Genomic DNA, 11739 nt, shown 5'->3' with positions numbered 1-11739 from the left:
AGGCATGATGAAAAGAAAGAAAATGAGAAACCATGAATAGATCATGATTCATGAGAACTGTTAGTTTGAATGGGCCTTTGTGCCAAAGTGCTAATGCGAAAGTGCCCACCTGACTGATAGCCTATGATTGCTAATGCGGAAATGTTCGCCTAATTGATAGCTTATTTCTTATCGTGATGTCAAGATGTCCTAACTGACATAGGTTCGCCCATGATGATAATTGTGTTTGACTGACACAGTAAAGAGACCACATTCGGGGTTCTCCCCGAGTAACGTCGGGTTGTGGGTAGAGAACTGACGCATGAGCTCATGGCCTAAACTAGGAACAGACATGCATCATAAATTGTTTGCGTATTTGATCGAGATTGTTTACTGTTCATTCTTTTTGCTACGTGCTATCTGCTTCTTGTTAATTTTCTATTCTCTGATTCTTGTTTGTGTTTTAAAGTTGTATACTTACAATTTCTCCAAAGCTTAGATTAAGATAGTAAAACTAGAAACAATAGCCATAGAGAATAGCATAAGGAGCGGAATTAACCCCAACGAAAGATTGCAAGATAAAGTTATGTCAGAGCCGTGATACAGAAGTAGCCGAGAGACTTAGCAAGCGAGTTATTACGATAGAGGCAGAACTCTAGATTTCACGAGAGAGATATATTTTCATGATGTCGTCTTACTGGGAACCATATAGGCTCTCGCCCCTTCCTTTTCCCTTTTCCCCACATATGAAGGATTTCGATTTGACTACCGCCACTGGAGATATACTCAGAGAGCTACCAGAGGAGCATGCGTTGTAGGACCCTACGGGAGATGCTCGAGACTAGTTCTGAGATGATGTCTGCAGACTTGTGCCCCGATGGTGAAAAGAAAGTAGGATAGAAAGTCTTATTCTTTGGACTTTGCTTTTCCTCCCTTTTGTAGCATTTTTTAGGGATAGGACTTGATATTTTCTTTTCTTTTAGTTCGGGTACCATCTTAGGAGTTTTCTATATGAACTAGGTATCTAAAAAGTTGTCTTTGTTGTTAGTTTTATATTTATTTGATATTATATTATATATCTCTGATGATATTTTTTGTTGTTGCTAACGGACTAGTTAAAAAAAGCATATGATAAAAATAAGCTAATATACACGATTTCATTAGTACGAAAGACTCATATGTAGTAAATATTACCGAGTCTAGAGTTTTATAGGGTTATTGGGAAGTAACACCTAACGGCTGGCAGTGATCTAGACCTGCTGGAAATTGGGCCGTTACAGCATACATAACGGTCAGAGGCGTCGATAAGGCTAGTATGGCAAAGTGCCTACTTCGTCTTCTCAAGGTCGCCGTGGAGATCACTGACGGTGATCATGCGACTCGGGGTGGATAGTCATATGGGTAATGGTGACATAGAGCGAAAAATTGAAGTGTTAAAGTTTTGTAATGGCAACGTTGGGAGGAAGAAGAGGCCACTGACTGAATTAACACTCTTGGCATGAAAAATAAAAATTAATTTGACATCTACTAAAAATTTTGGTTAGTTGGATAAAATTATCCATTGAACTACTCATTTTAGATAATTTTGTTAAATAAACACTATCTTTTTTATAATCATAATTGAATAAAATTTCAAAACGACTTCTTAATTGTGTGTACTAAAATAGTTTTTGAAATTCTAATTGCACTGAAATACCATTAAAATTGGCCAAAGCTACCAAATTAGTCATTCATTTGTTTTTTTATTAACAATTAATAATATGCCGACATGACCTGATAAATTAGACGGTTGGTATCACATGTCACACAATAATTTAACTACATATAATAAAAAGACGACGTATCTATAAGTGTCAATTTTGACATAACTACATTCAATGTCACATATTGTAATATTATTTGTCCATACGTTATTTTAGTATTATATATTACAATATAACTTATTTATCTTTTATTCGACGTATCATCATTTAATATAAATCAATTTAATATTAAAATTAAATTATGAATTAAATTAATCTTTAAATAACTTTTTATTATTTTTATTTTATAAATTTAAAATTTTTAATATTTTTAAATTTATTATTATTATTTCTATCTTTCTACAAATTGTTTAAATACAAATATTTTTATACATATTTTAAATTTTAATTTTGATCATACAAAATTGTTTAGGTTAATTTAATATTCATAAATTTATCTATTTCATTTCAGTAAGAGAATTATATAATTAACTCAATTTCAATTTATTCATTTTTGGTGACCGAACTTAAGAAATAGGAAATAAGAGCTTCTGTTTTGGAAAAAGATCCTTTGGCTGTTTTCTGTTTAGGAAGTTCCTGATCATGGCGGTGCCGTACTTTTCCTCGCTTACCTAATTAATAACATTAACACTTTCACCAAACTGCATAACAAAACACTAAGACCGTTCTTATTCATATTAGTGAGTGTTATCTTCTTCCATTTTCGCATAACCATACTCATTTCTGTTATAAAGTACACACACTTCCCCAATTCTTTATCATCATCCTCATATGCTAAACAGCTAAAGTTAATCATAAAGAAAACAACAAACAAAAGCACTCTGTTAATAAAGAAAACAAAAGAAAAGAAAAGAAAAGAAAAAGGAAGCGTGATTAATATATGTATAGCATCAGAATTATTGATCTTGGGCTTTGTGAGTTGCAATTGAAATGCTGAAGATCTTTAGGGTTTAGGACTGCATACTCGCTTTCCTCCTCGTGATCTCTGTCCTTGTCTCTCTCTTTTCAGGTACAACCTTTTTTATTTTTAAGAAAAAAAATAAAACTAATGTGATTATTAAGTGTGCTTTACCCTAACCATTAATCATAATCATGAAATTTTTGTTTTTGACATGCCCTTGATTTAGATCCGATCATTTGGCTTCAAGAGTCAGGACATGATGTTTATTTGAGGGTTATTTTTCACAGTTCACGTTCTTTGAGCTGATATTAGAAATGGTGAAGTTCTGAATTATATAGCTTCGAAAATTTTCATGTTGCAGGCAGTTCATGACATTCTTGCAGTTCTGACTTGGTTGCTACAACAAGAGTTAAGAGGTACGATACTAAGATATCCATTTACTTGAGCATTCTTGTGCTGTCAGAACATGCAAGTTTCAACTTTCATCTCTATCTGATATCAATTTCCTTGTTCTTTGATGGAAGATGATTTTATTTATAAGACTCAAGTGTGATAGCAACTCTTTTGTATTTTGTGGATCAATTACCTTCCCCTTTTTATATAATGATTGATCGGCTAGTGTGGCATGAAAGTCTTGTTTTGCTTTCCACTTGAATATATTATATTATTATTGAGCTATTTAAAATCTTCACCTATTGCTTCCTTGTTTGAAATGTCTTCTAATTTTTCTGTTTTTCTATATTTACTTAAATCTTAATTTTTTTCTCTATAAATAGATGGCAGCTGAGCGAGTTAATGCTGCAACAAGTCAGAAACTGACTGAAACTGACTGGATGAAAAATATTGAAATCTGTGAATTAGTTGCTCATGATCAAAGGTACCCGCACAAATCTTTCTTCTCGTTCTATGGTGTTGTCTCTTTCTGATTGATCAGAACCTTCAACGATATGAAACTAAGTTCATTTAATGTCTTTGTATTTGCTCTTAGATCTTTCTCATCGCACATTATTACTTCATAATTATTTCCTGGTTTGAGAATCAAATCTATGATCTCCACTCTCCACCCTGTGTCACCCTGACTGTCTTATTGTTGAATTTCTTCTATTTTGTAAGATTATCTTCTTGCATGATCGTTTTATTATGTCATGTCAAACATGAGTGCTTGTTTCCAATTAATCAAATTTATTTGGTTGCTACAACATTTTCAGCATTTGAGACTAGTTATTCTTTGAATGGGAAACTTCAACTGGAAGTCTTTGGTAGTTGGTAAACAACTGATATTTGATGCCTTACATAATTTCAATTGAAGATATGTTTATCATGGCACTTATTCTATAGTAGACCTAGTGTGATGCATAAAGCCGGATGACATTTCTCTAAATTTTTAAGAATCCACACAATCTTACCATTGTTAATCATTATTTTTTCTTGAAATTTCAGGCAAGCTAGAGATGTTGTTAAGGCCATAAAAAAGAGACTAGGCAACAAGAACCCCAATACACAACTTTATGCAGTTATGGTGAGCATAATAATTACTTAATTTTTTGAAGCTTGGTTATAAGGCCGCCGTTTCTTTAATATTATTCTCTTTGCTCTTTGCTTGTGTCCTAAGGCATTCTACTAACCCATCCTTTTTCTACTGATTTTCTAGTTGTTGGAAATGTTGATGAACAACATTGGAGATCCAATTCATAAACAGGTTGTTGAAACAGGAACCATTCCTATTCTTGTGAAAATTGTGAAGAAAAAGGTGTGTTTTCTCCCTCACACTATTGAACCTTAGCAATCTTGATTTTTTGTTTATATATTTTGGGTCCTTTCTCTGGTTGCAGTCAGATTTGCCTGTAAGGGAACGGATATTTCTCCTGCTAGATGCTACACAAACAGCCCTTGGTGGTGCTTCTGGAAAGTTTCCACAATATTATAATGCATATTATGAGTTGGTGGTAGGTTACAGATAGGTTGATTCAATCCGATGTCTGCTGAATGGCAATGCTAATTTTCAGCTATACTTCTTACAGAGTGCTGGGGTGCAGTTTCCTCGAAGGGCTCAGGAATTCCAATCAAATTGTCCAAGTTCACAACCTAACAGGACTAATAATGGACCAAACAGGGAACAGGCCTTGCCTAGATCTGGTGGGGTTGCTCAGCAAGCGGAGTCCAATCCTGTTCCCGAATCTAGGTAACTTCTGGTTTCAATTTAGTAATAACTAGTGGAAAACAGCGCATTTAATAAGTCTATAGCTTGGGTGTGTTGGAAAGAATTATGATAAGAATTGACTATTATTATGATATGATTTATTATGATGAGAATGACTACTATTTTTAAGAGTATTCTAAAAATTTATTTCTGGCTTCTTCTTTCCTCTTCTCTTGTTTCATTTTTTGGGGGTAAAATGGTAAATTCAACATGGCAGTGGATGGTGCTTGATCTGGTGGACAAATATCGTTCTACAAATATTTGATCTTGTGATTTTCTTCTAGGCAAGAATATATATTATTCTACATTTCATTTGCAGCATTATTCAGAAGGCTAGTAATGCATTAGAAGTTCTAAAAGAAGTCCTTGATGCTGTTGATGCGCAACATCCTCAGGTAGACCAAAAATGTCTTAAAATGAAATCAGAATTTCGCTCATCTATCTTTGCATTTGTAAATCTTGCATGCTTCTCCATAGTAGTTCTCTCAGAGTTTTATATTAGGTTAATGAATGACAACAAAGGCCGAGACCGAGAGGCTTGAGAATGAGACTGCTTGATAATGATAAATAGTGCTTATAAGAATAGTTTTTCAAAATGAACTGAGTTACATGGAAACATAATGACATTACTCAAAATTGTACCTCAACTAAAACTAGCATATATTGTCTATATAGGAAGGAAGGAATGTGATAAAATGATTGACCTAGTTTTAGTATTTCTTTATCTACTGCATCTAATACCCTGATATGTAGTTATGAAAAATGTAACTAATCACATTCCCTTTCAGCTAAAACTCTTTTTTTTTCCGTAGGGAGCAAGGGATGAATTCACCCTTGATCTTGTCGAGCAATGTTCGTTTCAAAAACAGAGAGTAATGCATCTTGTGATGGCTTCTCGGTAGGGATCCTTTGGGTTTCTGTCTCCTTGTTAAAAGTATAATTTTCTGCTTCAACATTCATCATGCATGGAGGATAATGCCTTTTCTGCCCTACAAATTTCCCTAGTATAGGAATCTTTGTGTCTAGTTGCACACGCATGCATTTAATATGGTTAACTTATACCAACAACTGATTTTTGCTTTCACTGTTCATAGTGATGAGAGGATTGTTTCACAAGCAATAGAATTAAACGAGCAGCTTCAGGAAGTTCTTGCAAGGCATGATGACCTCGTTTCTGGAAGAGCCACAACTCCCAATCACTTTGTCCATGAAGAAGTGGAAGAGGAGGAGGAACCTGAGCAGTTATTCCGAAGGTACATTGCAGCCGATTCTTTGAAGATGCTATATTCTTTTCTTGCTTTATTTTTACCAGTGATTGGCGTGATAAAATGCAAAGTTAATTTCACTAGTAATCTAGTGTCAATGCAAGTTATTTCCATTTTATAAAGAATAAAAGCAGATTAAATTTATTTCTGCATGGCTAATGCCTTGCAGATTACGCAAAGGAAAGGCTTGTGCAAGGCCTGAAGATGAAGAGACTGAGCCTCGTTTCCCTAACTGGGGTTTGCTTGAAGAGAGACTCAACCGTGCACTAATAAGACCGCTCTCTTTGGAGCCATCTCGACAAACCAATACCCGTGCTGCACCTGTAGCGGTTCCACCTCCAAATGCAAGGAACAATGGTGAGCTTCCTCATGTAGCAATTCCACCACCACCTTCGAAGCACTTTGAAAGGGAGAGATATTTTCAGGAGAACAAGAAGGATGGTGCTACTTTGGCCAGTCACTTGAGGGGCCTCTCCTTGCATAGTTACAATGGCAGCAGCTCTCACAGTGGAAGCTTTGATTCTAGTGATTAATCTCTTAATGGACGTAATTTCTGTTTTTATTTCCCTTTAGTTTTAGTAATACAGATGTAGGAAATATATATATAGTTGATGATTTCTGGTTTTTTCTTTTTTGAGTGGGGGAGGGTATGAAGAATAACATCTGCTGCTGTTCATACGATGAATGTTATTTAGTTGTCTGAGATCATGTTCCATGACTGAGGTTTGTACGTTTCAGGTGCTAGTGTGATAATAATTTTCTATTTTCTTCTGCCCACTTTTATTATTCCTTTTTTCGTTTTCAGACATGTAACATGGTTTTAATTTTAACATTGTTTTCTGGCCAATCGCAGGCTAGTAAGAAACGAACTGATACACCCTTTTCAAAATCTCTCGTTTCAATGTTTCATCAACGGAATAATATAACAGTATTTCATAATAAGTTCAGCAGAAAGTGGTTATGAATGAAAATAACCGTTTCTGAACAAGAATCCTCTAGAGTAGATTTCCAAGTCAAGTTGCTTTAATACATACATTCTGCTTCGTATACAATCCATATCACTATACATTTGTTTTTTGGTCTCCCGTTACCATTCACATATGCTTGTATCTAAACTATATTTGATGACTCCGGAATTTATGCCTTAGATTCTAAGTAGCATATGTGATGCTAACGGTTATGCATATACATAGCAAAAACTAGGTTCCATTGCCTCTGAGGGCAGGGCAGGAATTTCATATTCACTCATTTATTTCGTAATTCACCTAAACAGGGGCAATATTCCCCACTGGTGCAGAAATCCTTCACCAGTAGTGACTTCTAAAAATAATAGAAGCAGCACTGCCAGCATAGCTGCTCTTCCATTCCAAGTTTCGGCACTTTTAGTCCAACCCCATTCCCACACCAATACTGGTGGTGGCAACTCCCTACGTTGCGAGTCATATGCTGCCAACAACTCTTCTACGCTGCCCAATGGAACTAATGACTGCAATAGAGCCAAAATTTTCTATTACATCACATGGAATATTAATATAATAAATTTGTTATTTCATAATCAACTATTGGTTTTAAACTTCTTTATTAGTGTGAAAATGGCTAAAGCAACATATACTTTCAAGTTTCAATCAGAAGAGTACCTGTCGTGCTTCGAGGTTTGAGACTGCCATCGCCCCAACATATGGCAAACTCTCAATTACAGCATCCGCCAAATCCGAAATGAAGGTGGGTTCACATCCCAGAGCAGGAACTCGACCCCATTTTTCTATACCAGAACTTAGAGCAAGTTCTTTGTACTCAACATCAATTTCTTCTAGTGTTTCAATATGCTCACTAACAAAGCTGTGAACCAAGCAGAAGTTAAACAACTTAATAGTGTCACTTATTCTGTGTGTCAGTGTGAGAAGGGGAGGAGAGAGACAAGGTAGTAGGATGACATTACCTTATTGGTACAGCTAGCAGACTTTTTACGCCCTTTTTCCCAAGTTCAACTATTGTGTCATCTGTATAGGGTTTTAACCATTCCACAGGTCCAACTCTACTCTGTAACAATAATTGTGATCAATTGTTAGAAAATCTAAAACGAAATCCCACTCGAGTCTTGATGACTAATGGTCAAGTTCTCTTAGTCTTAGTAGCTACCTGATAAGCAAGGGTGTATTGATTTGTTATCTTTCTTTTCTCAAGCTCTTCCATGATTAAATCCACACATTCCTCCATTTCAGCCTTGTATGGATCACCAGCCTCTTCCACATAAGCAAGAGGCACCCCATGTGCACTAAAGAATATCATGACCTGCAGTACACATCAGCTACTAAGGTTAACAATGAATATTTTCAATAAAATTAAGTAAAGCTACTCCTACGTTTTGTTTGGCTATATCCTAACCAGAAATAATTATACAATGGCAACAAATGTTATGCTGTTTATATTTGAAGTGGAAGAATGGCAATGATAAGATACAAATGTCAAGGAAGCACACTTTTCCTGTTTATTCTTTCCTTTAAAACATAAATCGAAAGAAATGATCCAGTACCTCCTCAGGATGGTCAAAAGTTTTCAGCTCATTTTCAATTAAATTTGCCATGGCCTTTATGTATCCTTCACGTTGGTACCATGAAGGTATTACTGTATGCTGCATGTTGACTAGATACTCATCCTCGCTGAAGAACAACAAATAATTCATAATAATACAAAATGTCAGATGAATATTGAAGTGTACACATCAGTGCATTTTATAATAATTACCGGAATATACTCTCCAAGAGACGCAGACTTGAACCGCTAGTTGATATTGAAAATTGTGGATAAAGGGGAAGCACAACAAGCTTTGTAATGCCATCCCTTTTAATCTACAATCAGTTCATCTGTGTCATATCAGGTGCCTTCCACCCTGTTTAGTGTTTACTATATCCTCCTCTATGGCAGTGTGCTGTTTATGATACCATATGGGGTATTGTGAGATAATCTTAATTGAAACTGAGAAGAAGTTGCTATGAGGAGGCATAATCTTAATCAAATGCCATCCAATTTAATATTTTTATCAAATACCTGTTCAATTGCTTCTTCAGTAAATGGATGCCAGTAACGCATCCCGACATAAACTTTGGCTGGGACATTCTTGACCCAAAGAGATTTCCTTAACTCTTCTGCCTGTGTAGAGAATCATTAAAAGGGTTATAATAATAACAGAAAAAGAAAAGGGGGAAGTATTTGTTGGTGTAGACATGTTATGTTAGCAAAAAAAATTGAAGTCAGTTGAAAATCATATGGACTAGTGAAAGCTTAAAAATTGCACTTGAGTGGTCAGGAAAAAGGAACAAAGAAATTAAGGATGAGACAACTAAAAATTCCACAATGCTAAAATTATAATTACCAACAAGCAATATTTCATCTCAGATAAAGAAGTTCTAACTTTTATTTGTTCAGAAGATTTGTAATCAACCGGTGATAGTATTAAAAAAAAGCCATCAGGAAGCATCATGCCTGTTCATCAGTCATACGTCTAAGAGGAGATCCACCACCAATTGAAGCATAGCCTTCTTTGCTCTTTGGTGCTCGTACCACAGAGACAAATTGGGCTAGCGGTTTTTGAAGAAAACTAAATAACCTTGGCAATCGTATAATATCCTGCATAGTTGCAAACAACAAATAACTATCCAACAAAAAATAAGAAATTGAACATTTTAGTTCATCTCAGCCTATATAGAAATAAAAACAATCATTCAGATGAATAGAGGGTTAAAGCTAGAGTAGTACAGGATCAGCAAAAAGGTTAAACAGAAAAGGCTGCACATCATCTAGAGTCTCTGGTCCTCCAAGGTTTAACAATAACACTCCAATCTTATCATCACCAACAAGAGGTGTACCAGAATCAGAAACATCTTGAGCTGTTGGAGTAACTAAAGCATCAACCGGCAACAAGTGCCGCCTGAGTGATTGCTTGGAAATAAAGGGTTGTGCTTCAGACCATCCTGGCGAACATCTTCCCATGGTGTAATTCTTCAAGGGGTTAGCGGTAGTTGAAGTCTCCGCTTGGCCTCCAGAACAGCGATACATCTTTTGGGAGGTGCAGATTGCCTGTGGCAACAACCTATGAAAGTAAAAAATATTAAAAAACTTTGCAAAATCTACTAACATTTAGCAATAAGATAACTGAATTACATGAATAAAAATTTTAATAAGAACATGTTAAAAACATACTTTTGGCATTAAGATGTTCATACCAAATGTTTGGAACAGGCAAGCAAAAGGGCTCATAGCATACAACACATGCTTATTTAGAAAGCCAGGATTAAGTTGGGTTTTCTGCCCAATGGAAACAAAATTATAAACGAAAGCTTATGGTCTTCGACACTTTCGGTAAACTTCAGAGGGAACAAAGAGTAGTTGACATAACATTATAATATTTCCTTAACCAATGGAATATTTTATGTTAAAAAAGCAATCTTATAATGCCAATAATAAACACTAAAGGAATACTCAATATAGAAATTAACTTTTTGTTGTGGACATTGTGGACACAATATAAGCAACGAAAATAACCCTATTTAGAATTGGATCTCAGATTTTTAACAATTTAATAGGCAGGGTAACTAACTCCGATGTCAGAACATGGTGCTTCTAGCTAAATGAGTCCATATTTTAAGTCCTAACAACTAGACTTCAAGTATGTGCTATGAAACACTGCTGAATACCGAAGATACCTATATGAATAGTTACCCGAACATTGATAAAAACACGGAATAATCACTAATGGGAGTAAAGGCCGAAAGCAATACTTACAGAGGAAACTTGAAATTGCGAGAAGCATGAGTGAGACATGGCGGAGGACAGCGAATATAAGAGCAAGAAGAAGAGGAAGGAGATGAAGGAGCGTGAATTGGAGAATTCATAGCTTGTGATGAATGAAAAATCATCACTTTTCACCACTTGCTCGTCCTTCAGTTCCTGCAAAAATGTAATTTTGAGGCTTCAGCAACAAAACTCAAAGCTCAAGCGAACGAAACCCAGAAATCAATTACAGAAAAGGAGTGAACTTTACCTAATTCCAACCAATTTGGAAGAGAAAGACCTATCACTAAGCAGAAGGGGGACTACGAATAAAGACCATGTAAAGTTCCTTTCTTTTTTTTTATTTATTTGATGGGTTCTTTATGCAAATGTAGAAAAAAAAATGTAATAAATGCTAAGTAGGGTTTTGCATCTGAAATCTGAATAGAGAGAGAGAGACCCTTGAGGTTGAGAGTGACTGATCTCTGATGAGATTGGAAAAAAAATCCACAGCCACCTCTTGTTCCCCTTTTTGTGTTTATCAGCTTCTCATCTTCAACGATTTTTAACTGTCCAAAATTTTTCCAATATTATCTTTCTATCCTTTTCATTACATGGGGATTGGGCTCAAAACAATTTAATGTTCCCCTCTTCATGCCTATGAGTCTATGACATTTGTTTGCTTTTTATGTATTTTTGGCTTTATTTGTTAGGAGTGTTTATATGATTTTAAATTTTCTTACACTTAGAATGCAAACAATTTAATTAGATTCCATAAATGGTCATAGTAAATAATATAAATTATATTTTATTAATATATAAATAGTAATCCAATTAAATATTTATTTAAAAATTATTTAT

The 11739-nt window shown here is 35.1% G+C and overlaps 2 protein-coding genes across 4 annotated transcripts; one reads left to right on the top strand and one right to left on the bottom strand.

The window, feature by feature from the left end:
- The first annotated feature begins 2329 nt into the window (after positions 1–2329).
- LOC107480151 (TOM1-like protein 5) lies at positions 2330–6871 on the top strand. Of its 3 annotated transcripts, XM_021138777.2 has the most exons (12): positions 2330–2751; positions 2870–2916; positions 3005–3059; positions 3420–3520; positions 4084–4162; positions 4295–4393; positions 4476–4589; positions 4665–4825; positions 5163–5238; positions 5656–5741; positions 5938–6096; positions 6278–6871. In XM_021138777.2, exons 4-12 carry the CDS (start codon positions 3420–3422, stop codon positions 6639–6641), a joined length of 1239 nt encoding a protein of 412 aa, XP_020994436.1. In that variant the 5' UTR covers positions 2330–2751; positions 2870–2916; positions 3005–3059; the 3' UTR covers positions 6642–6871. The 3 variants fall into 3 exon arrangements, with proteins under 3 accessions (XP_020994436.1, XP_015955778.1, XP_052114847.1); XM_016100292.3 differs by lacking the exon at positions 2870–2916 and having other exon boundaries at positions 2331–2751; XM_052258887.1 differs by lacking the exons at positions 2330–2751; positions 2870–2916; positions 3005–3059 and adding an exon at positions 3852–3902.
- A 152-nt stretch (positions 6872–7023) lies between these two features.
- Positions 7024–11470, bottom strand: LOC107480150 (ferrochelatase-2, chloroplastic). The gene is made up of 11 exons (XM_016100290.3): positions 11150–11470; positions 10891–11055; positions 9865–10198; positions 9592–9735; positions 9157–9258; positions 8854–8957; positions 8642–8768; positions 8248–8400; positions 8048–8148; positions 7746–7947; positions 7024–7594 (listed from the first exon to the last, which is right to left on the bottom strand). Exons 2-11 carry the CDS (start codon positions 11022–11024, stop codon positions 7370–7372), a joined length of 1626 nt encoding a protein of 541 aa, XP_015955776.1. The 5' UTR covers positions 11025–11055; positions 11150–11470; the 3' UTR covers positions 7024–7369.
- Positions 11471–11739: the final 269 nt, after the last annotated feature.

The sequence above is a fragment of the Arachis duranensis genome, chromosome 3 (assembly GCF_000817695.3).
Source record: "Arachis duranensis cultivar V14167 chromosome 3, aradu.V14167.gnm2.J7QH, whole genome shotgun sequence".
In the NCBI taxonomy this organism is placed as follows: domain Eukaryota; kingdom Viridiplantae; phylum Streptophyta; class Magnoliopsida; order Fabales; family Fabaceae; genus Arachis; species Arachis duranensis.
Note: the sequence above shows the minus strand (reverse complement) of the source record. Positions and strands in the feature narration are given on the sequence as shown.